Raw genomic sequence first — 24,351 nt, forward strand, 5'->3', positions numbered from 1 at the left:
TTTCAAATGATGGGATCCATATCCTACTTAGAGAGTTAGGAAAACAAAGAGTTACAGTGATGGTAACTTTTCCTCCCCACCTTCTTTGATCACATATCAGCTGGCTCCAGCTTCAAGCAGTATGGCAAAGGTGAAATGAGAGAAGCCTGGTATGCGTGGCGGGGAGAGCACCATGCTGTTCTGGGTTGTGTTTAAGAAATTAGGTTCACTTAGGATTTTGTTATTAGGTTTGTCAAAAGGCATCTGTCAAGGCATCATGATACGGGCTTTCCCCTCCAGCCGGGTTTCTGTGTACAGCATACCAGCTCCATACGACTCTGAGCAGACCGCAGGGCAGGTAAGAGATACCAGCTAAGCTTTACAGTAGGAACACAGTAAATGATCTCTTTGCCCACTCTGGTGTGTATTGACCTCTATTCTTCATGTGCAAATTGTTCCTAACCAAAGGGATAACAATTCCCCCCCCTCCCCCCCAGTTACATAGTTGGAAATGCATGGTGCAAACAAGCAGCCGAGAAATACGTAGGTTTCACGTGTGACATAGTTGATAACATGGAAGATATTTTCTCAATTTAAACCTCTTTAAATCGAAAAGGGTAAATATACTAAAATATGGTACAATAGCTCTTCTTTTGTTGTCTTGCTAATTGATGCCTTCCCATGTCTTTCTCTAGGAAAGTCCGCATATTCGCTACTGCCCATCTTGCCGAGAAGGCTTGTGTCAGAAGTACTGTTTCTTCAAATGGATGAGGTTGTTTTTCTGGAGAAGATGGCTTCTAGGAACATTACCTATAGTTTCTTTAATAGTTACGGTAATCGTGCTAGTCCTGCGCTATTCATTCTGTAAGTGTTACTCCCCAGCACGGTCTGGATGGGATGAGTATTTTGCACTGTGTGAATGATTAGTATGAAAAGCTCTGTACTAAGCAGCTAAGCACGTAATGCTTGTATAAACTACTGACTTTCTCTTCTCCTTAACGTGTTTGCTAAAGCAACAAAATGCACAATAATTAGCAGTTGGTAGCTGCACGAGAATAATGAAGGTATGTATTTTATCTCTAATTTTTTTGTCTCTGCTTGTGAATACCATCATTATTATAACTGTCATCTTTCCCAAGATCCTATAGGAATTAACCATCTATCTTCTATTCACTTCCCCAAAATGGAATGGGTACCTAACTTTTGTATGTTCCTTCCCAGATCTCAACACAGCCATTAAAACTGTATCTCTTCAGGAGGATAGTGCTGCAAAAAATGGAAGTTTAGCAATTAAAGCTTCCTGGTAGAAATGCCTTTCTGAACCTGTACCTCATTCCTCTCTTTTCCTTCTGGGCATTATTCTGTCAATGGGACTGACTCAGCACTCTGGCTATTACTGCATGCTTCTCTTAAGAACTAATACCTCCAGATGCCAAGGACAAATACATGCTTCTGCAAGCCTCTTGTTCTGGAAACTTTTCTATGATGTTATTAGGTGTGCTATTTTTTTTATGGGTGTTTTTTTTTTTTTTTTTTTCCTCAGCTCCAGCTTTCTCCTATATTTATATTGGTGGAAGTGTAGAAATTCCTAATTTGACTTATACAAATGACCTCAATGATCCAAAGTCACAGAAATTCCTCCTGCAAGCAGAAGCAATCCAAAATTATGTAAGTTCCCACAAAAGTGTAGCAATAACTTAAAAAAAATATTTATTACAGAATGAGACTGGGAATGAGGAGAAGACTCCAGTTGGTCACAATTTTTTTTGCTTCAAAATAATAAATTTAAAACTAGTAAATGCCTCAGTGGTGTACAGCTTTAGCAATGTAGCTAAACAGCTGCAGCTGTGTGTCTCACGGTAAGGACAACATTTTCTAGGTAATAAACCTGGGGGCTTCAAGGTTATGGACAAATTATTGTTCTTAAAGGGATTAGGGGTATGTTTTTTGTTTTACTTTACTCAAATATTCTTCCTTGCTACATTTTTCTGTTTGATTTTTTTTTTTAAAAAATTATAGCTCCAATTCAATGCTTAACTTTTTGTTTTGTTTTCCCTTATTCCCCAAAACAATGCTTGCTTTCTTGCACTTCTTATGTGAGTTCCTATTTGTGAGATCAATACTGTTTCCTGGATACATGTGAACAGCAGTCTTAAACACAAAGCACTTCTCTGTTACCCTGTATTTCCCCAAAGAGCTAATCTAGTGTCTCAAAGCTGCTTTGTGCATAGCCAATACAAGTTGCTCATGTCCAGATTATATGCTGGAAATTTAAAGACTGAAATAAAAATATAAAGGTATTCATAAAGGTTTCTTTTTCATAGCTAATTATCAAGAGCTATCTCAGTGGTCTTGAAATGTGATGTGACTTAAAAATAATATAATTTTTTTTAGTGGAAATGAATGCACATTTATGATTCTTATTTGATACATTTTGTGAAAATGATGGATAGTGCTTGTAATACGGGAGGCGTGAAGAAGAGGAAAGGAAGAAAAATTCAAATACTTTATAGCATAAGAGTTTATATTGATACTAAAATCTAAGGCTTTGCATTTTCTTTTACCATTATTTAACTGTCAGTTTGCAGAAATATACGAGTCTTCCTCCCTGGGAAAGTACTACTTGAAGTCTGTAGTGGCCGCTTTCAGGTGCGTACTGTTCCAGCATATGGTATAAATTTGAGATATTCAGTTGTGTTTGTCTTATCTTTTTTTCCTGCATTTTAAATTAGTTATCTGGAAAAAGATGCAGAACTCTAACAAAGAATGAAAAGTGCAGAAATGCACGTAAGTATGTGAGCTAGCTAATAGTGTGACTAATGTCTTGCCCTATAGAATCCGTGAGAAAAATGAAGTCTGATTAATTGTTCCTTGGTTTATGGATTGCTTTGTAATCTATTCATCTACTTTTGAGTTTTGAAATCACAGTTCAGCAGGTTTTCCCTCTAGTGCTTGCAGAATCTTATTTTGGTTTTGTCTGTTTAAATGAGGTTCCTTTTTAACCTCTCAGAACAAAAAATAGAGTTATAATTTTGGGTGGGACGCTCTACTTGAGTTCCTCATGAGAAATGTAAATACATTGAGCAGATAGCTACTACTTTCCTGATAGGCTCTGAAATTTTCTGAAAGGTCAGTCCATAGTACATTTTGAAAGGAGGAGGGTGACGGACTGTCTCTTTGAATTACTTAAGTAATACTTTGTATATGTACACATATAGATTGTTTACTTCAACAAGAATGGCATAAAATTGAATTGTCATATGGTGCTAGCTCCAGACACGTTTTCCTTAATATTTTTTTAACTGAGGCTGTAATGTGATTATTGCAAGAATTTTCTGTGAGGTGTATTTTTCAGTCTCAGTGAGTACCTGTTTAAGCAGCATATTTTCAAAGTATTTCTACTGTATAGAAAAAACAATTGTTAAACAAGAGAGCTTTTTGCCACCATGTTCAGCTGCAACACTTTGCGCAGCAGTTCAACTGCCTATGAAACTGTGCAAGCCAAAAATGCAGACCAGTGGAAAGCATGTCCAAAATACTAAATAAAGAGATGCGGGCTTTTTCCCTCCACAGTGAAGGAGAGTCTGGACTTCGAGCTTACTACTGGAATACACTCTGGGCACCACAAGATATGGTTGCTTCTCTTAAAAAGTTAACCCCAGTGGAACAAAAAGAAATCAGTAGTAAACAAGCATCTCACATGTTCGGCTCTTCTGGGGAGGAAGATTTTGATCTTGTTGCAATGGAGCTTTTTGGTAACAATGTACCTGTCATTTAATACCTATTCTGTCTATTTGTCTTTCTCTGGTTTGTGTCTTTGTCTTGCGTGGCTGATAGTTATTAAATTTCAGTTTCAGATTCCACAGAATATGATGTGATGCTAAAATCAGGTAATTATGCTTCAATCTCAACTGTTACCACTTTGGAGGAAAAAAATCCTGTAACAGAAAAATGGCGGTTTCCCAGTTAATCTTATACCTGTAGGGCCTACAAACCAAACCAGACTAGGGATCTCCCTGGCCTGTGTTCCAAATAAAGCCTGGGATGAAAATACCTTACAGCTTTTATTCTGATGTTCTGACTAGAACGGTTGAAATTTAATAGTTCCTGCTGAATTGCAATGAGCTGTGGCTCCTTTTCTTGGTATCTTTTAAAAACCACTATACAAAATTATATGTAATTTATTTGCCTTGGGACTAGATAATTTGGGTTATTCATAGTTAGTGATCAGTCATATACTGTAGAGCTTTAATTTCCTTTGCCTGGTTTCTCCGTATCAAGCACACCTCAAAATTGACTTCATATACTTGGTGTTCTGGTTGCACAGAGGGGGTGAAGAGAAAACGGCAAAGGAAGCAGAAGGTTTCAGGCAGAGGTGGCAGCAGTTGCAGCCAAGTCCCCTCCTGCTCGCCGAGTGTGCGATGAGCCGGTGGTGATGAGGAGAGGGGTTGGGCTTCCTTGGCCAGAGCAGGAGGTGGTGATGCATCCTGGTAGGGAAAAGGGGATGGAGCTGGAAGGTAAGGGGAAAAAGAGACTAGAGCAGTCAAGAAGCGTGGGTAGGCAATTGTTGCCACCTCTTCTGAAATTTTACCCAATAACTTAATTTATCTTTCAACTTAGCAGTTTTTCAGTCACTGATCTAGCTTCTTTTGTATAGCAGTATCCTTTGACCTGTATGCCAAGCCAGGTAACAACAGGACTCTAACTCTGATGAATCCCAAAAAGTCTTTTTACCAATGGAGGCTGCGAGTTCCTTCTAACTGTGTGGTGAGACTGGTAGTTATCACTTTGCATGGTGTCACTCCAGAGAGCTGTGCATCACACCACTTATCAGCATATGATTTCCTTCTTCCTCTGCAGAACAAGATCATTACAAGGTATGATAGTACAGAACAAAGATGTTTTATTGAGCTGTACAGAAACTCTCTGAAACTGTAGCAATATCAAATTGATATTAAACAGGCTTCCAAAATGTAAGACTCCAAATACAATTTAATTAAAAATCTTGTATAAGGCAACAAAATATCTTCCATGTTATTCCCCCCACCCCCCAAATGAATTAGAATCATATTGTATCTTGAACTGGAAGGGACCAGTAAGGATCATCAAGTGCAATTCCCTGCTCCTCACGCAGGACTGCCTAAAACTAAATCATATGACTTAAGAGTGTCATCCAGACACTCCTTGAACTCTGACAGGCTTGGTGCCATGACCACTTCCCTGGGGAGCCTGTTGTAAATTCTTGTTGGTTTTAGTCTACATTATGACTAGTTTTTAATGGTTTTGATTTCATACAATTACTGTCACAGCTCAAAAAGATAGACTTTAGTATTTTTAGAGTACTGTATTCTATTACATTTAGTAAATACATGTTTTATAGCAGGCAAATCCCTGTTCATAACAGTGATGGTGTGTCTATGGAAGGCTCCATCCTCAGAGTCACTGTGTAGTCCATTTGCATAAGTGAGATCAGATGATATTTAACTTTCAGTGGCCACACTGCTTCCTCTTTCCAGAGTCAAATTTCACATATGGGCACATTATCCACCATGAACATCTCTTCATTAACAAAATAAATAAACAAGTTTTAGAACCTGAGGATGGATGGTTTCAAGGAGGGATTTTTTTTTTTTTTTTTTTTTTAATTAAGAACTTTCAGGAAGAGGCTAGCTGAGCATGCAGATTCAGTTAGCAGTGTCCGAAACACACTTATTTAGTGGTGCTTTAACTTACTTGAGTAGGTGGTCCTCTTCAGCTCTATTAAAAGACTTATTTCTCTCCTTATGCAACAAGATACAAGAACTTGCCATTGTTGGCAGACTGTCAGAAGGCCAGACATGAAGTGAACACAGGGGTTTTGTAAGGATTTAGTCTCAGGTTGTAGCATGGCATGGAGAATCCCGTTCCTGATGCTGGGCTGCGTCTGCTTTCCTGCTGGTTATGGGTTATTGCTGGGACTGTTACTAGATTGCATATTATTAGCAATGGCTCGGCTTTTTAGGAACCAGAAATGTAGAGTGGGCCACATGCATGAAAGCACCGAACAAAACTGACACAGGTGTATGATGTAACATGTCCAGAGAACATTGATGCAGTCAGCTGTAAGACAGAAAGTTCAAGAATGTGCATTGATGTCTGTCTGTCAAAGAACCGGAACAGAATTTGGTGACTGAAATTATGTTAAAGCCTGATGGCAGCTCAAAAAAAAATTGGCTTTTTTTGGGTTACTTTTACTGCCACCCTAGCAAATCTGTGTGCTTGCATATGCATATTAGTTTTCTACTTAAGCATGTCACTAGCAGCTTTTAGCTTAGGACAGATGAAGTAGAACTAATAATAATATCTCCAATAAGCATGACAGTCAGGAATTACTGTATTATAGCAGTTATTCCTTGACATTCAGGTCTAGGATCACAAATGGTGACTAAAACAGTAACACAGCTATTCAATGAAAAATACTAAAGAGTGAGCGAGCCGAGTTTTTGAGACGTACTGTAGAAGTAGGGGTCTCATGTGGACAACTCTTCTCATAAGTGTTTGCCTTGCTATTCTGATGATACTGTGACAAAAGTTACAGCTAGAAGATAAGCCAGGCTGTTAGCTGGGTAGAAGATCAAGATGCTGAAAGATTTCCACCTGTCACTGCAGAGGGGACTCAAACTGTTCATTTTATAAAGAATTTGACTGGAATGATGATAAAAAGAATTTAATAATGTCTGCAAAAGAGAGGTAAATCACAGATCTATTGTCTAGTGTCTCATATGGAATGGGAGCAGGGAATGACCTACTAAAGCAGAAGATGACTACTTTCAGTTTAAGGTTCACAAATTTGATTTTAATACTGCCACTCTGGATCTCAGTGACATCAAAGAACTTAATGCAGGGCTGTGATGGAAATACTCTGTTACTGTGAGATCTGATCTTAATTGCTTTTGTTTGCTGTGCATAGAAACAGAGAAAACTGTTAGAAATTTTTCACACACAGATCCGTCAGTCAATGAAAAGAAATCCAAAACATGCTGTGGATTTCAAAATGGTATAAATATAAGAGTGAATTTACAGATGCAAGAAACAACATCTCACATTACAAGTGGTAGTGAGTTTTCAAGCTTCAGGATATAAATTAACTCATTATTTAAACAAAAAAAGCACAATAAGAAGAAATAGTTGCCATGCATGGGGCTTCACATCTTGTGTGACAGCTTTTGTGACGTGAAACCAAGCTGAATGTTAATAGATTGCGGATGCTTTAGGCTTGTTGCATAGATGCTGCTCAACACTGCTGCGCTGGCACTTGTTGCCTTTTTGATGCTACCCACGACTTCTCAGTGTCACCATCACAACTTAGGTACCATAACCTGGCACTGCCGTTCTGATCCTTCTACAGGTCTGAGAACTCCAGGACACCTGTTAGGCAAGAACATCTGTGATGTTCACCCTGAGTGACTAAGCCTCAATGCTGGGGAAACTCTGGCATCTTGTGTCGTATCGACTGGGTGGAAGAATAAAAGGGAAGTGGTAGCCAGGGAAATACTTCTGAAATGCAGATGACAAGATCAGTGTTACTTCCGTGAAGTTTCTCAGCAAAGATGACTGGAATGTGGGAAATGTTTGGGTTTTTTTTTTTAATGCAATTTTTGTAATATTTCAGATGGTGTGGACCTGGGGCCTGGACTCCTCCTGTTGTACGTTTAACTTCATCAAGTAATGTCATGTTGCTCACCTTCTCACTGGACCGAAGAGAAGAAAGCAACATATTAAAAGCTCACTTTCAAGCTGTTCCTAAAATCAGTAAGTAATTAACAGAAACAAGCATCCGATGTAAGCACACTTACTCCTGCTGTTGCCTCTAAAAAAGTTGATATTGCCTGGACGTATCTGGGGGGAAAGAATGTTGGCATATAAGTCAGGGAATTGTCATTCTGATCCACATTTTTTTTTTTTTTTTTTTTTTTTTTTTAAAAGTCCAAGAACTGAACAAAGAATAGGGGAATATTCTTTGGTCTGGGAGACTTGTCTTCCTGATTACTACCCAAGGCATACTTCCCAGCCATTACTCTTACTACCTGGGTAATACTGAGCAATGGTAGCAGAGCAGTCAGCATAAATGTCTCCAAAGCTTAAACATTTCGCTTTATGTCTCTGAGGATGCTTCTTAGGCAAATACTCATCCCGTGCATGTTACAAATTAGAATTGCTTCATTGCTCTGAAAATGGGCATTCCAAATGACGTATAGCCCAGGTTTTGCTACAAAATAGTGCTGTTTTCAAAATTGTCTTAATTTCTGTTATATTCATGTCTGCATTTACTATGTTATCTAAAGGGAACCAAAAGCCCTAAGGACTGGATATCTAGAAGAATTCTTGGTGGAAAATAAAACCTCAAAGAGACTGTTCAAATGTGGCATGAATTTTCAGACTGAGAACTGACACACTTCCTGGTTTACATGAAATTAATCAGAGGTTTCACTTCATTGGGCTGATTGCTTTTTTAACTTTTGAAAATGTCTACAGGAAGGTCAGAAGTAAATTGGAGGAGGAAAGTCTGTTGTGTCCACATTTAATTGCTTCTTCCACTTACCATGAAAGAATGTTTTTTTTTTTAAAAAACTTTGGTCAGAGGTCTTTTTTACTTTCCCTTAATTGTAATTAGATCCAAAAATAAGAGAAATTCAGCATGCTGGGGAAGTGGAAGTTACGCGATTTCCTATCAATACAGGCAAAACCTGAGTTTAGTGCTGTCACAACACATTCTTCTAACTCTGTATGTAGAGAAGGGACCTAGCAAGTGAAGTAGGCTCTGTACTTTAGCCCGGTTGAGATAACTGTGTTCCTTGCTGATATATTTCTCTCCCAGTGTGTGGTGGTCATTATATTTCCTGGAATGGGACACTGAGTTCCCCCTATTACCCAAGTTACTACCCACCAAACATTGACTGCAGCTGGATCATCAGAGTAAGTGCTGGGAACTCTTCTGAGTCATGATGACTTTGCTTTATGATATAGACATAAAATTGGGAGAAATGACTTTCAATGTGGGTGAAACAGAGGGAAAACCTACTAAGACCACTGCACCTGACTTCTCAGGCAGAGAAGTCCTGTCCTATGTAGAAGTGCTAACTATGGGAGGGAAACATTGCCAGCTTCCAAAAGTTTGAGTATTATTCACAGCACAAATAGTGATGGATAAGATGACAACTCCTAGCAGCCAGAGAAAATTGCTAGTAGTCAGAGTTTTGCTTCAGTGTTAGAAAGAAAAAATGATCATGTAAATCATGCCTCATATGACAGATACCACACTGTGTTTCCCTGAACTCTGCAGAAACAGGACCTTCTCTGGCTCAGAAATTCAGCTCTGGATTTCCAGCAAGCTGTTTGGCAGGACTTTAGAATCTCATGGTTTATTAATCATGCTTATGATTTACACCAACTCCCTGGTGTGTTTATCTGTTGCTCTATTAAGCATTTAACTACTTCTTTTGCCTTTCCCTGCAAAAATACTCTTTTCATATCTATGAGTTAGTAACAGTCTCTACCTTTCACCTGCTCAATGAAAAGTATTAGTAGCTTGTAGCACAAAACACTCATCTATATGCAAGAAAGGGAAGAAAAGATCTTTCTAAACCAGAGAGGTCATAGCTAATGCAATCGAGTGACCAGCTTCCACAGGTATCTTAAATCTCTTGTTTGACCTACTGGAACACGTGGCAGTACAGACGTAGCATGAACCTCAGATACAGTTCTTTGTGCTGGCTGCAGGAAGGCTTACACTCCTTTATCTGACACAGTCTGGCCAAAGTTGGGTCTAAAAAGATTTCCATATATGTTTAAAACAGCAAAGTTTTTTTGGTCCTTCACAGGTGCCAATTTGCATGATAAAAAATGCAGTATTTTCAATCTGATGACAAGCAAAGCGAGATTTACCATCTTAGAAGCACGGGCTTTTTCATTTTGTGGATGTGTGTGTCAGGATATTTATCCTTTGATTTTTAGGCACCAATGCCTGACTACAAGCTCTCATTAAAAATCCTCATAATACAAATTCAAGAGAAGTCTCCAGGGTCCAGTAAATGTGATAAAGACTGGTTAGAAATTGATGGGGTTAGGTGAGTAAATACACCATGTTCTGACATACTAATTTGCACTTCAGTGTTCTGCGCAACATACTGTACTTAAGAAGAAACGTCTCACCACTTCCATGGTAGAAGGATACATTTCAGCAAAAATCGGCATACTTCAACTGACTTTCGGCAGAACAATATTCTTAATCCTGCTCTAGTACCAAATATTTGTCATTATGTTAACTTAAGCATCATGCCTTTTCTACGGTGATAGGCATTTACTTAATTTGTTGTTCCCCTTAAGAGCAATGACATAGAAAACCACAGGATTTTATGCAGCTGCAGTTGAACTGTAAATTCCTGGCAATGGTCTGAACATGGGTGAAGAGCTTGCGTCATCTGAAGCTTCATTTTTCTATACCACTTACTCTTCAGTGATTGTAATTGTTTTCTGTAATTAAGACAAATTGCAATGTGTGTGCTTAAAACAGACACCACCACCACCTCCCCCCAGAAAACCCCCCACCAACCCCAAAAAACAGTTTTCAGAGTAATTTGTCTCTTGGAAGGAGTGCATTGAAACCGGCAACAGCTGTTGGATTTGGCTGTATGATTCCATTACTGGATTTGTAGCCTTTGGGTTTGCAAAACTAAACGGGAAATCTGAACTCAAGCATGCTGAAAAGCGGTTTGTATTTATACAGTAGATTCTGACATTGATCACCTTGCTGTATTTTGTTTCAAAGCCTGCTAGGCCCAGAAAAGTTGTAGAGTGGAAGGCATTTGTAAATAGGCTTTCTAATGCTTCTGTTGGGCTGTTTTAACCCTAAAAAAAACAGCTGATCTTTATTATAAAGCTTTGTGGCATTGGTACCCTTTAGTAAAAGGAGAGGTAGCTGGGTGATAATGGTCGGTTTGGTTAGAAACTAATTATTCTCACTTTTGCCTTGTTAGATACTGTAAAGCTCTTTCAGAAAACAACAGACACAGAGAATATGGCTATTCTGTCACAATCAACTTCCATTCCGATGAACTGGTCACCCACAGAGGGTTTTATATTGAATACAAAGCCTTCAGTCATACAGACCGTAAGTGAATAAGCACGTAATTAAATTTTTAAGGAGAAACCATGCTTGACAGACCAACCATATACAAATCAACCTGCCTTTTTTTCTTAACCTAATTGTAAGAGGCAAATGTTTAAAATGTTGTTATGTATTTAATTCAACAAATAGATGTACAAAATTAGATAAAAGATGCCTTTAGAAGCATCTTTTAGTACTTATTTTCTAACTTTTAACAACACTTCTGTAAAATGGGAAGTAAAAGTAACATTTCTCAATTTCTGTAAATCTAATTATTTGGCATTTTGCTAACATCTTAAAATAGCCAAACTGCAACATGAAAACAGTATGGCAGAGAGCCTCTAAGCATGACTCATCTGCCAACAGAAGTTAACCATCAATAGTTAGTCTTCTCTTTAAAGTCACAAATCAACATGCCATGGATCAGCTTCCAGGTTTATACAAACTAAGGTTTCACTAAGAGTCAATGAGGACTCCCTGCTAGCAGCTGTTGCGCAAATATGGGTTTCTTATAGCCATTTCCTGACTCCCCAGTCTATGTACTTCTGGATCAGTGTTAGATTTTGGGTGGTGCTTCCAGAGGGTGGAACAGAGATTTTCAGGAGATACACTTATTTACTTGTGTTATTTCTTAGAGAAGATAGATCTGCAATATATTCTTTGTAAATATCTTCTCGTTCCTTTACCCAATTAATGTCTAGGTAGCTAAAGTTCCCTGTGATTTCAAGAGATCAGTTCAGTTTATGAAACCTCTTCAGATCCTCAGCTCGCTTGACCGAGTGTGGTTCTGGTCATTGCTGACTTAGCAGTATTTACGTATTAAGATCTCTGGTACAGAATCTTGCTTCATGCCTTTCTTTAGAAATAAGTGGCAGATTTTGTGGTCAGTCATACTATAGGACTCGGATATTTTCAGGGATTTCTTTTTCCACAAATGTATGTCTCTTTCTACTGGAAAAAGTTACAAACTATACTGTGTCCTACGGTGACTCTGGTTACTGCTCAAAAACAGTTCAGAGACGAGTCAAAGCGTAAGAATACCTTCTTTAACAGAGAAAATCCCCAGTCTTTATTGCGTGTGCAAGTCTTTAATTTCTGTGTGCTCTGCTCTCTTTCTAGCACTGAGCCAGCTATGAGCAGATGGCTCAAAGTCATGTAATCAATCCTTGGTCACAATCTTCGGGATCTGTATTAAGACTCACCAGGCGGGGTAGATTAGCTGTGATGTGTCAGTATCAAGTCTATCCAGTAAAGGTATTTGTCGAGGGCTATTGGAGAGCAGAATGTGTGTGCTGGTCTTCTATGACAGCCTTGCCTGTAGCAATAGTAAGGGAGGGGGGAATAATTATTTTCTCCCATGTCTTTAGTACCTGCAGTCACCCACCTCAGACTAACTTCTCCCCACTGTTGGGAGCCTGCCAAAGCACAGTTATTACAGATCGCAGGCACTGCTAGGAGTTGACCTCGAAAGCAAATGCTAGCCATCAGCTGAATAACTTCAGGGAGCGGTGAAGAGAACACAGAGAGACTCCTGCTTTGAGCTAGTGCCGGCTGCGCAGTGGGTGCTTTCCTCCCACCAGAGTCATGTGCAAGGCAGCAAAGAGGACTAAAAGACTCTAGATTGGAACTGATTAAATAAATGTGGGACAAATGTGTTTGATCCTTCAATCTGATTTAGCTGCTGATTTGCCTGTGGTGCTAGTGGGGAAAAAAGAAAGTTAAGTCATCTTGGCCTGGGCAGAAAGAGTTTTTGGCTACTTATTCTTCCACGGATTTTTTTTTTGTTTTTCTCCTTCTGTCTGAAAAAGTAGAAGAGAACAAACATCATTCATATATTGCAAAGAAACACCTTAGCATTGATACTAGTTGTTAGTTTAAGTGAAAGTTAAATAAATTCTTGGTGAAAGGCTGTTTCATAATGAAATTACTAGATTTGAAAAGTGTTTGATAAAGCACTTATTCACATCAGACATGAAATTGGAGTGTAGTAGCGCAGAGATTAATTTCTACAACATTTTAATGTCAGGAAATTTGTATTTCTAATACTACAGAGAATGCCTAGTTTTGCCCTTTTCTTTTCTTCTCCTTAGATGCTTCTGTGTAAAATACATTACTTTAACAATTTGAAGAGGTGTTAGCTATCGGTAGTAATTATGTATCTGTGCTGAATCGCTTTCAACCCTTAGAGTGAGGCAGTGAATGTGAATTTAATTCTCTAAGTCCATTTACGTGAATATTGATTCATTTAATACAGGCTGCTTTATAAAAATCTTTGGCAGATTATGCCAAGTAAGATAGCAATTCTTTTTTTTAACATGCAATTTAGTTTATAAATGACACTAGCTTTGGTTTTTAATAACCATTTTAATATTTCTTCATGGTACACTCCTGCATTAATGCATTTAGACTGTAACAGCATTTTTAGTGCCATTAATTTCTTATTTTTTCTAGCTTGTCCTTAGATGTGCAGATAGAACACACATTCCTTCAAGCAATCAGTCTGAAGGCTGGAAAGGCTGCTCAGAGGGTAGTGATGAAATAGATTGTGGTAGGGCAATTATTTCTTGTTTGTGTTCTCCTGTAAACTGTTTGTTCCAGGAAGTTTAGAGACTGGCTGAAATTATCTCGAAAATATTGGTGGCTATCTTTAAGATCACATGAAGGATGTGGGTGAAAATCTAAAAGTCTGGAGAAGAGGGTGTGTAATTAATCTCTTCAAAGAGTGGGAGAACAGAAAAAAATAAGAAGGGAATTTTACACCAATCTTTACAAGTTAAGCTTCCCCCCAAAAAAAAAAAAAAAAAAAAGGGCAACAAGTAGTCAAAGTGAACTATTTGTAAGCACTGAAAAAGGCAATAAAAATGAGCATGGAGTTTTTTATTTTGTTTTAGCTCTCCTCTGTGAGAGGATAAAGAGAGAAGTAGTTATACTTTGACATAGTCTCGTGTGACAAACTTATCAGTAGTAAGTAAAGAAAACATGGTGAGAAAAAAATACAGAAAACTGTTTCCAGAGAATGATTACCAATGACTCATTACCAAAATAGAAGGTTATTTTTATTGTCATTCTGCCAGTATCTGTTATTGGACATATTATAATTTTTTGTTAGTGATCTGAATGATGGATTAGAGAAGATGCTTATGAAATAGGAAACGTGCCACACAGCAGAAAAAGGGACATATTTAAGAGGGATGTATTTATAAAAGATGCTCACAAGCTGGAGAATGTATATGGAGAAAATGATATTCCATTCAATAAAGACAAGAACTGAACTTAGGTAATCAAATACACATGTGGATTGCCTAAGTTGCTTTTCTGCTGAAAAATGGCTGGGGGCGATAGTGGCTCAAAAGCTGACCTGAGAGTCACAAAGTCATACAATTTCCTCTGTGTGTTTTGCGTTTGTTTGGTGTTCTGCTGTTTGGGGGTTTTGTTTGTTTGTTTGGGGGTGTTTTGTTTTGTTGTTTTGTTTTTGGTTTTGTTGTTTGTTTGTTTGTTAAGTGTTACACTAGGATGTAAGACAGAAGTTTGAAAAGATCTTCCCAGTCACCAGCAGGAAGGTTTCAGCTAGAGTACTGTATCCAAGTTGGGCACTGCACATCAAAGAAGATAGGGAACAATGAAAAGATGTCAGAAAGAGTGACCAGAAGGTAATCCAAGGTCAGAGAGTGCAGCAGAAGTTAGGTAATGCAACAAGTCTCTCTGTCACTAGAGGCTATCAAAAGCAAGGTAGATGAATGTCTGGCAGACGTGACACAGTAACATCAAGGTGACATCTGGTAGGGAGCATAGCACATGGCTGCTAGCCAGCTATTTGGTTTATAAAGCATTTACAGACCTTTTTTCTTCAGGTTGTAATCCAGAACAGTTGAACTGTGGTGATGGGAAGTGTAAGCATCAGTATAAGACTTGTAAAGATGATGACAGCTGTGGGGAGGACAGTGATGAAAACAACTGCTGTAAGTATGTATTTTCAGCTATTTTCCAAAAGATGGTGGAAGACAGAAGCAAGAGTATGCTTATTTTAATGGATAAATGTAGTATTTATACATATTTTTTTATAGCACAAAGCACAAGTTTCATAATAGTGAAAACAAAACCTGCAGAGTATAACTAATTCTTGGGAGAGTCTAGACAAGAAATGAATGAAGCAAAATCCAAGATAACAGTGATTTTAGTTAGATGACCTAACCACAGCTTGCTGGCAATCCTGTTAGAAGAGCACTTCTTTTCCCAGCTGCTGCCAGATCAGTGCCAAATAATGTAAGGGAGAGCTATGTAATAGCTTTGGGACTTTTGCCTTTTGCCACATGCGTGGTCTCTTTACTGTAGATCCACCATGGTTACAGGCATTGCTGGTACTACTGTCTCCCTAGTGACTTGCTGCATTTTGCCTTTATGATTTTTGCCTTGCCTAAATCTTAGGTCCTTGAGGTAGCCAGGAGTATGTCCTTGTTTGTTGAAAAAAAGAAAAAAAAAATCCCTCCCACTGTTTAGAAGTCACTGTAAACAACTCATAATAAGAATAATAGTAATGGAAGCCTATTGCTGAAATCTGTCAAGATTCTCATATAGTAAACTGTGATAGCCCTTAGCCAAAAATTTATTAGAGGGAGGTGTAAAGGTCTTCCACAATTTTCTCAGCTTCCACTTAAAAACAAAAAGGTTGACTTCCAGATGGTATCTACTGTGAAGATTATAACTTGTAATGCCAGTAATGCTGGTGAAGGTAGAACAGATTTGACAAGCCTAGCTTGTTCAGTTTAGAGTGAAGTAAAATGAGAGTGAGGACAGCTGGAGGCTCTTCTATCTTTTTCCTCATGGACAGTGGAAACTGAAATTAACGTGATCATTAATCAGAGTGGAACCTTCCTCCTGTCCCCTCTCCACAGAGGGACCAGTTTACACTGTACAGACTACGACTTCAAGCAGACTGGAACGTGTAGCTTTGAACAATTTTGACCAAGTAAATTGAACGTGCAAGTTTTTTAATCATTTGAAACCATGGCTCCAAACACGTGACGCTATCTTCTCTCTCTTATTTCAGCCTACAAAAATTGCTCCCCTTATGCATACAAATGCCTCAATGGAAAATGCTTGCTGAAACCAAATCCTGAGTGTGATGGGAAAAGAGACTGTGCAGATGGATCTGATGAAATGAACTGTGGTGTGGTAACATTTATTTTAAAATTAGTTAATGACTTGGGAAACTGAGTCAGGAGTTTGTGCTATGGTAAAGCATTATTGGATTAAGAATTCATTAAATCAGATGTAAATTAAAAAAAAAAAAAAATCTCCTGGTAACATCTGTATGAAAATATCTGTCTTGAATTTTGCACAGTTTCATTTTAAATCCACTGATACATTCTGTCTATGATGACTTATGTCAAGCAATGCACACTTCCAGGATAAACTGGTAGGTCTTAGTGCTTGTTTAAGCTGAGTGAAATGCAGCCAAGGAGCTGTGTATGTAAGGAGGGAAAAGATATGAGATTTTATTCAAGTGAACTTTTGGAAACAACCCAGCTTAGAATTGTGCTTAAATGTCTTTTTGAGTTACTAACCTCTTTAGAAAGCTGTGAGGGAGGATAGGCAATGATTGCTTCATTCCTGACCTGCCCATTGAGTGCAAATGGACAAGTACCCTTACTATTTTACCAACTGCACAATAAGAAAGTACTTTTCTTCCAACAGCTTTGAGGTTCATGGATGAAAGTTTATGTATTAAACATAGCAAAGTGCAATGACCTTGTGGGTTTTGTTACTATTTTATTTAATTATTTCTATTAGCTTGTGGAAGACAGCAGCTTAAGAAAAACAGAATTGTTGGAGGTGAAGATGCAAGATCTGGGAAGTGGCCTTGGCAAGCAAGTTTACAGATGGGGGCACATGGCCATGTATGTGGCGCTTCTGTTATTTCCAATAGGTGGCTCATATCTGCTGCCCATTGCTTCCTGGATTCTGATTCTGTGAGGTATGAACAAGTTATACTGTCATAGAGTATTTGCAGTTTAATAACCTTACAGTGTTGCTTTCAAAAGTCTGCAGTAGCTATTCCTTGTCTAGGTAAGCTGATACAGGGTATAACTCTGTGACATGATATCACTACACGAACCCTCAATATTATATTCTGCTGGCTTCAAAAGTGCGAAGTATCTGAAGTAATTATTTTGCCTCCATTGCCAGTGATTCCTGCATGATAAAACACACTGTTTTGTTAGATTTAGGGTAAACACTTTTTTTTTTTTTTTTTTTTAGAAGGCAGGGATTTTATGAGTAGAAGCTATGGCCTCTTCTCCCAAGAAAAGGACTATTTATTGATAAGTGGAGTGTAAAACTCACCAATGTTCAGTTTAGGTAGTGTAAATTGAAAAGACACACCTTCTATGTGTGGCAAAGAGGAAATAGACTTTAATAAGACACTTTTCTGACTTTCAAAGCATGGTTCATTGCAAGGGATTGGTCTTATAGCATGAGGAAATTATTGTTTTCAAAATAGTAAGTAAAAACATTATGCAATGTTTTAGGAGACAGAGACTATAGTCCATCTATCTTCCTAAGTGGTATTCTACTCCATTCACTTTGGTTTTGATGAATCTCATTAAATACTGAAAAGTAGGTAAAATAAGTGAACTGACACTGCATTACTTTCCAATGGGACATTCTAAAAACATTCTCTTTTACAGATACTCCGTTCCTTCGGGATGGAAAGCATATATGGGCTTACATACAATTAATGAAAAGAACAATCGTGTAGCTATGAGATCAATCAAAAGGATTATTGTCCACCCACAGTATGACCAATCAATCTCAGACTATGACATTGCCCTGTTGGAAATGGAGACGTCTGTATTCTTCAGTGAGCTGGTACAGCCCATTTGTTTACCCAGCACCTCTAGAATATTTGTTTATGGAACTGTCTGCTATGTAACTGGCTGGGGAGCCATAAAAGAAAATAGTATGTTCATTTCCTGGATATACTTCTTGCAAGTTTGGATTAGTTTTAAACTCTAACACTGAAATACTTATAGTTGTAGAAAAACAAATACCTACAGTTTGCTTAGTAAGTCTATAAAAAGCTAGAAAATGTTCCCCTAGCTAGTCTGTGAACTCTGAACTTTTGCCTGGGTGGCAGGTGATAAGTGACAATATGCGTGCTCAGGTGTCACAGACCATTGAAAAGCAAATGACCATAGATTTACAAATCTGTGACCATTTTCATGCTCGTGGCTCATTTCAGAATAGGTCATAAGCAATCTTATAGGTGAAGAAAACAGCAACTTACAACTATTGCACAGAAAGTATTTGCCTTTAAGACTGTTTGACAATAGGAGGATGTGAAATTGCAAAAAATATTGTGAAGGATTTTTTTTGTCTGTCTTAACCAAAGGCGATTTAATGTATGCCCCATGAAGAGTTCTGTCCCCGTGCGGCTTGGAGGAGCATGCCGCAGGAGGAGGCAGGGAAAAAGCAAACAGGTGGAGAGGGGTGGTGGGGAAGCCCAAGGGATCTTGGCCCTGTCTCTGCATTAAATGGGAGCCATGTTTGAAACCCAGGCTTAGACAGCTCCTCAGCATTGCCGTGGTCCCCACAACTGCGCTGAGACCTGGTTCCTAGTGCTTGATCAGAAGTCATATGCTATGGTAATTCTCACTTTCTTAATATGCCTTTTTAAAAAAAGATTTAGATCTAAATGATTACATAATAGCCTAATGAAGTGCAAATGGCTTTACAGTTGATGTCTTCGTACAATGTCTTGCTTTTTAACAAAATGATGTAGGTAAAATTTAAAAGTTAATATAATGACATATGAAAAAACCATATTCTTCTATCTGACTTGTTTCATTCCCAACCCACCCTCAGAGTTGAATGAGCAAACAAACCAAAAACCAGTACTTCCTCCTGTCACCCAGGTATTGAAAAAGTTACGTTCGCTGTTGGGCCAAAACATGACTGAGGATATTTAGTTCACAATGACACCTTATGCCAATCCTATAGTACAGAATTAAGCTCTTAGCATCACTTGTGACCTACATGATTGACTTTTTTTTTTTAATTATTTATTTTCCCCCTCTCAGCTTCATTCCTCAGTTCCTTCCCAGATGTGAGAGGATGGAAAAGAACATAGAAATTTCATTTAGTAGGACTTGGACAATGTTTGGATTACAGCCATAGTGTAAATAACAACAAAAAGCTTTGGGTGTAATTTGAAATGGCATTCAAAATTAGTCACACTGTGTGGAATCTTGTATTATAGTCATAATTTGCATGGCTTTTTCACTATTTTCTGGCAGAACAAGTTCATAAGGATAAAGACCAAGGAAATAGAAAGGTGGTACATAGGGACCTCTATGTCTAGAGGGTAGTGTAGACAACAGCTTTCAAAAGCTGAGGGCAGGCAACAATTGAAGGGAGGGGAATTACTCTCCTGTCATCAGCTGGGTAGATTTTGAGTTTGGAGCAATTCTCTTTTGTTTTGACAAGTGGTATCTCTATTAGAAATTTGTACCACCATAACCTCTGTAATACCATTTGTATTTTTTCTAGGTCACCTTGCCAAAACACTGCAGGAAGCTCGAGTGAGAATAATTAACCAAAGTGTTTGCAACAAGCTGTATGACGATCTTATCACATCACGTATGTTGTGTGCTGGGAATCTTAATGGTGGTGTTGATGCGTGCCAGGTAATCTGGAACTTGTAGAAAAACTACAAAGTAATATTTACTTTCGTTGGAAAATGGTTCAGAGTTGTCTGTTGTTTGTGGGTTTTTTCTTTTTTTCTTAGTGAGATGTCTTGAGTGAATGGTTAATTTAACATGGCAATTAAAGGCTTTCCAAAATGAGGAAGGAAATTTGGCATAGATAATCTCTGAATCTCTTGAGAAATGTTGCTTTGCAAAGTCAAGGGGTAAAATGTGTTGAAAAGAATTCTTTTTCCTCTTCAACAGTTACGTTTCCTATAAAAGAACAGAGCAGAGATGTAACGATAAAGGAGTGAAGTTAGGGTCACCTTTGACTTTTGCTATTCAAATTGGGTTGTTTTTTTTTTTCCTTTTTTGATGTCTGGGTGTGGGATTAATAAAATACTGTGACAGCGTGATGAGTAATGTTAAAGGCAAAGGTAAGATAGGTTTGGTAAATGCAGTTGCAATGCTGCCTTTTGGTTTCAAATATTCGTTTATGTTATGTGTATAATTACCAGTCTAGATTACATCATGGTATCATAAGTTATATTACCTGGTTTATTTTCACACACATGGTCAGAAACTGCTCTTTGGATGTACTTCAAGTGTCTTGACTTTGCCGTCGTTCTCCTTCTCAGTTATTAGATTAGTTGTGTACTTTATCAATATTTAAACTTATTATGATGAATAACCACTTTCAAAATTACAAACATGGTTATTACACCAGTTACTGTGTAAAGGGAGAGAAACTTGTTACTAATTTTAGACTGTGGTAATTCGATAGAAATTTTGTGTAATACATAAATTCTACTATTTTAAGGTAATAGAGTAATTTTTGCAAGATCATAGCTCGTAATGGGTCAAACTTATTTATACACAATAAACTATTCACTGGATCTTTCTGCAGTCTCTAAGTTCTAATTCGATTAATTACTGTTTTTCTTAAATTTGTGCAGTTTGTCTGCACCATTCCACCTTAGACTGTGGAACTGTTTTGCTAAAACATGTTGGTTTAGAGGTTTGATGTTCTTCCAGAAAGTGTGTTGCTTAAGCGATGCCCTTGAGTTATTAGATGGACATTTTAACGAATTTGGCTATAGGCCATACCGGTCGTTGCAATGTCCAACATAATATGCAGTGTTTGAGTCCTAGCATGCCGGTCCTCTGGGCTCTTAAGTTCTTAGTCTAGGTAGCATCTTCGCTATTTCTTTCTCTTCTGTCACTAGTATCTTTCCTGTGCAGTGCTAGAGAGAGATGGTGTCGGCAGTTCAGGAAATTCCCCACAGCACCCTGAAACCCTTTTACTACACTTCCAGACTTGTGGGTATCCTGATTTGTTTCATTTTTTCACAGGCACATAAGCTGTGCATGTACTGCACAGGTTCTGCAAAGCTTCCAAACACCTTTCATCTTTAGAGGATGTGATACTTGCAATGAGAAATACAACATTTACTCTTTCAGACTCTGTTTTCTTATCACTCTAGGATGTACTTTGATCTCGGTTCCTCTTTTTAGAATCCTTCCTCTCTCCAGCAGCATACAGCCCCTTCGGTCTTTCAGAAGCGGCCGTGTAATTGGCTGGACTGTGTATCCTCCTTTCTCAAGCCACTCCGAGATCAGCCTCTCGCATTATCAAAACTGCCGGCGTGACAGCAGCCAGCGAGAGAGGAAGAACCGTTCTGGCTCCTTTACTTCTCTCTAGATAATTCTGTTTTGTTGGGTGATGAAGGCTTTCTATTGTTACTCTTTTTTCAGTACATGGCTTTCTTCTGACCTCTTCGATGTTTTACCTCCAACTAGGAGCAGCAAACAAACCCCAGGGTCAACCTGGAGGCTGCTGATTGCCTTGTATGCCTAAGGAACAGCTGCAGAAGATGAGCTGCATTCATAACTGCTTGGAGTTCTGTTCACAGAAGGCATACAACGTTAAAACGTGAAGGGCGCAAAGCATTTGTGAGCCCGAATGCGTTTTGATCCTGTGAACTGAACTAAATGAGAATTTTTACTTTTCCGCATTGCTGTACAGAGCTGCGTGCTCCCTTTGAGAAGCCAGTTCTTACTTGCACGTTCATTACTCTTTGTTCTTTCTTCTCCCTCTGTGAATGTAAACACAGACTTGATTATGAAACTGCTGATAATACTTAATAATGCTGGGTTTGGTTTTGGGTTGTTCTGGTTTTGGGGGTTTGGTTTGTTGTTTGGTTTGGGTTTGTTTTGGTTTGGGGTTTTTATTTTTTGTTGGGTTTGGTTTTTTTTGATTGGGGGTGTCTGGTATCTTTCTGTTCTTTTTTAATACACGGTATAAGAATTCTGCCTTCAACCTGTGAACAACTTACTGTCAAATGGTAGTAGAATTCCTATCCCTGTCTTCTCTTCTCCCCATTCAGCTTGTGATCAGTTGCTTCATGAATCCTCTAATGGGACATTAGCAATGAGTAATTTTTTAAGCTTCTTGCCATTGCTTTATATTGACTAGCGTGCTACTTCCGTAAGTTAAAATAAATTGAAAAACTATGACATCTAGCTGGGTACATTCTATCCAGAAGTAATATTCTAGTATTAAATTGTAATTTGAGAAAGAGAGGGGCAGGTATTTACTGTCCTTAAACAACTGAACTTTTGTTACAGTGCTCTGTGTGTGCGTGCGTGCGCACTAATGGCTGAACTCCCTTCATTTCAGGGAGATTCTGGAGGTCCCTTGGCCTGCACGGGAAAGGGAAATAGGTGGTACCTTGCTGGCATTGTGAGCTGGGGTGAAGGCTGTGCTCGGCGCAATCGTCCTGGTGTATACACTAAGGTGACGGCACTTTATGACTGGATTCGTCAGAATACAAACTGATGTGCCAAGGAGAAAATGCAGATCATCTCCCTTATGAAAGCTGCTTCCTACGGTAGTCTACCACATCCATCTCTGATGATGTAACGTGAAAGTGCCATTGACTGTTTCTTTGTGAAAGAATGCACTTTCTTAATGAAGAAACTATTATTTGTTTTGTTCACCTAGTAGTAACTGTTCAGATTCAGAGCAACTTCAGATTCCTTATGGATTCATCTTCCTTATCCCCAGCAGCAGAAACAGCACTGCCTTAAAAACAAAATAAAATGGGTTAGAACCTGTAACAGAAATCCAGCCAGACCTCTCTTTCGCAAATCTTCTTCCCTCCTTCCATCTCCCTTGCTATCTGTATATCCATATATGTTTCCACATACACATATCTGAATATTCATGGCCACATCCCATATATACACCTATATATTATCTTAGTGATGTTACAGGATTCTGAACACAATTATTTCAAGTTTCTTGAAAATACAAATACTATAATCAGTATAGTGTACAAAGCTGAGATTAATTCATTCTCTAGTTATGCTGCCTCTGCACGACTGTTCCTTTCTGGGCTGTAACTTTTGGGTTGTCTCCTGTGTTTTCCTAAAAACATCAGATATACAGATCACAAATGTTAGGATGCAAGCAATTTTCATTAAAGAACTGGAAGAGCATCATTTAGGCTCTTTGGGATGATGTTTAAATAAGAGGAAAGAAATACTCAGCTTTAGTTAATGAAACAAAAGGAAACTTTAGTGCTTCCTTACATTCTCTTTACAATTTGAACATGGCTGTAGGGTCTGATGTTTGCAATATGTTACAAGTGTATTTCCCCCGCTCTGGCTCCGGCACGCTTTGTGAATTTTTTAGCATGCTCCTGGTAGGTTTGCACTGCTTTTCCTGATGTCCTTGGTCTGCAGCAAGCAGAGTTTCAGGGTCAGGATTTTTGTTTTGTATCTTTTCCCGGGCTGTGCTCACGTGGCCACACGACATTGAAAGGAACACAAAAGGAAAAGGGGTTTATGTTGTTGGATGCATCCTTGGGGTCAAGGGGAATAGAAGAGGAGATGACAGCCACATTCCTTTAACTCTAGCAGTAAATCTAGCTTTGATAATTATAATCTCCTTATGAGCCAATCAGCCCAAATCTAGCTGATTTAAGGTTTCCAAAGCTGTTTATGGTACTTAAGAATGCTGGTATTCAGTTTAATAAAAGATATATCTAGATGGTCTTAAAATTGTGCTCAGTATTTGGAAGTGTTTAGCTTTCACCTTTAACGTATAAAAATAAAATCACGAAGCTAGCAATTTGAATACCAGTCATTGCTGTCCACACAGCACACTTTTATTCTAAAGTACACAAATATGCAATCCTTGTTTAGTTTTAGACCCACGTTGGCAGCATGTGGGGAAAACGTTGGAATGAGCTAGCACCGTAATCTGCATACAGTGAGATTCCTGTGTCTAACGCTGATACTGCTTTTCCTTCCTTTCTTGCACTAGTGTTGGGCATTTCCCTCCCCACAATGCTTGTGTCAAACTTACTACATAAGCTATACTCAAAGCTTATATTTGGGGCGGGGGGGGTGGTGGTAGTATCTTTAATGTCTAGTCATCATTCACACCTTCCTTTTCAATAAACACGTGTTAAAAATGCAAGTGGCTATGTTTTATTTGTTTGATTGTGCCTCTGAAGCTCTAATTCCCAGGTGCAA

General features: G+C 38.4%; 1 protein-coding gene across 1 annotated transcript; it reads left to right on the plus strand.

The window, feature by feature from the left end:
* Positions 1-167: 167 nt before the first annotated feature.
* On the plus strand, positions 168-22,648 carry LOC126048852 (suppressor of tumorigenicity 14 protein-like). The gene is made up of 17 exons (XM_049824319.1): positions 168-337; positions 675-843; positions 1,523-1,647; positions 2,561-2,628; positions 3,553-3,734; positions 3,831-3,869; positions 4,637-4,856; positions 7,631-7,770; positions 8,837-8,934; positions 9,973-10,085; positions 10,995-11,128; positions 14,977-15,084; positions 16,173-16,292; positions 16,916-17,099; positions 17,812-18,083; positions 19,673-19,809; positions 22,490-22,648. Exons 1-17 carry the CDS (start codon positions 173-175, stop codon positions 22,646-22,648), a joined length of 2,433 nt encoding a protein of 810 aa, XP_049680276.1. The 5' UTR covers positions 168-172.
* The last annotated feature ends 1,703 nt before the right edge of the window (positions 22,649-24,351 follow it).

This window comes from Accipiter gentilis, chromosome 21 (assembly GCF_929443795.1).
Source record: "Accipiter gentilis chromosome 21, bAccGen1.1, whole genome shotgun sequence".
Taxonomy (NCBI): Eukaryota; Metazoa; Chordata; class Aves; order Accipitriformes; family Accipitridae; genus Astur; species Astur gentilis.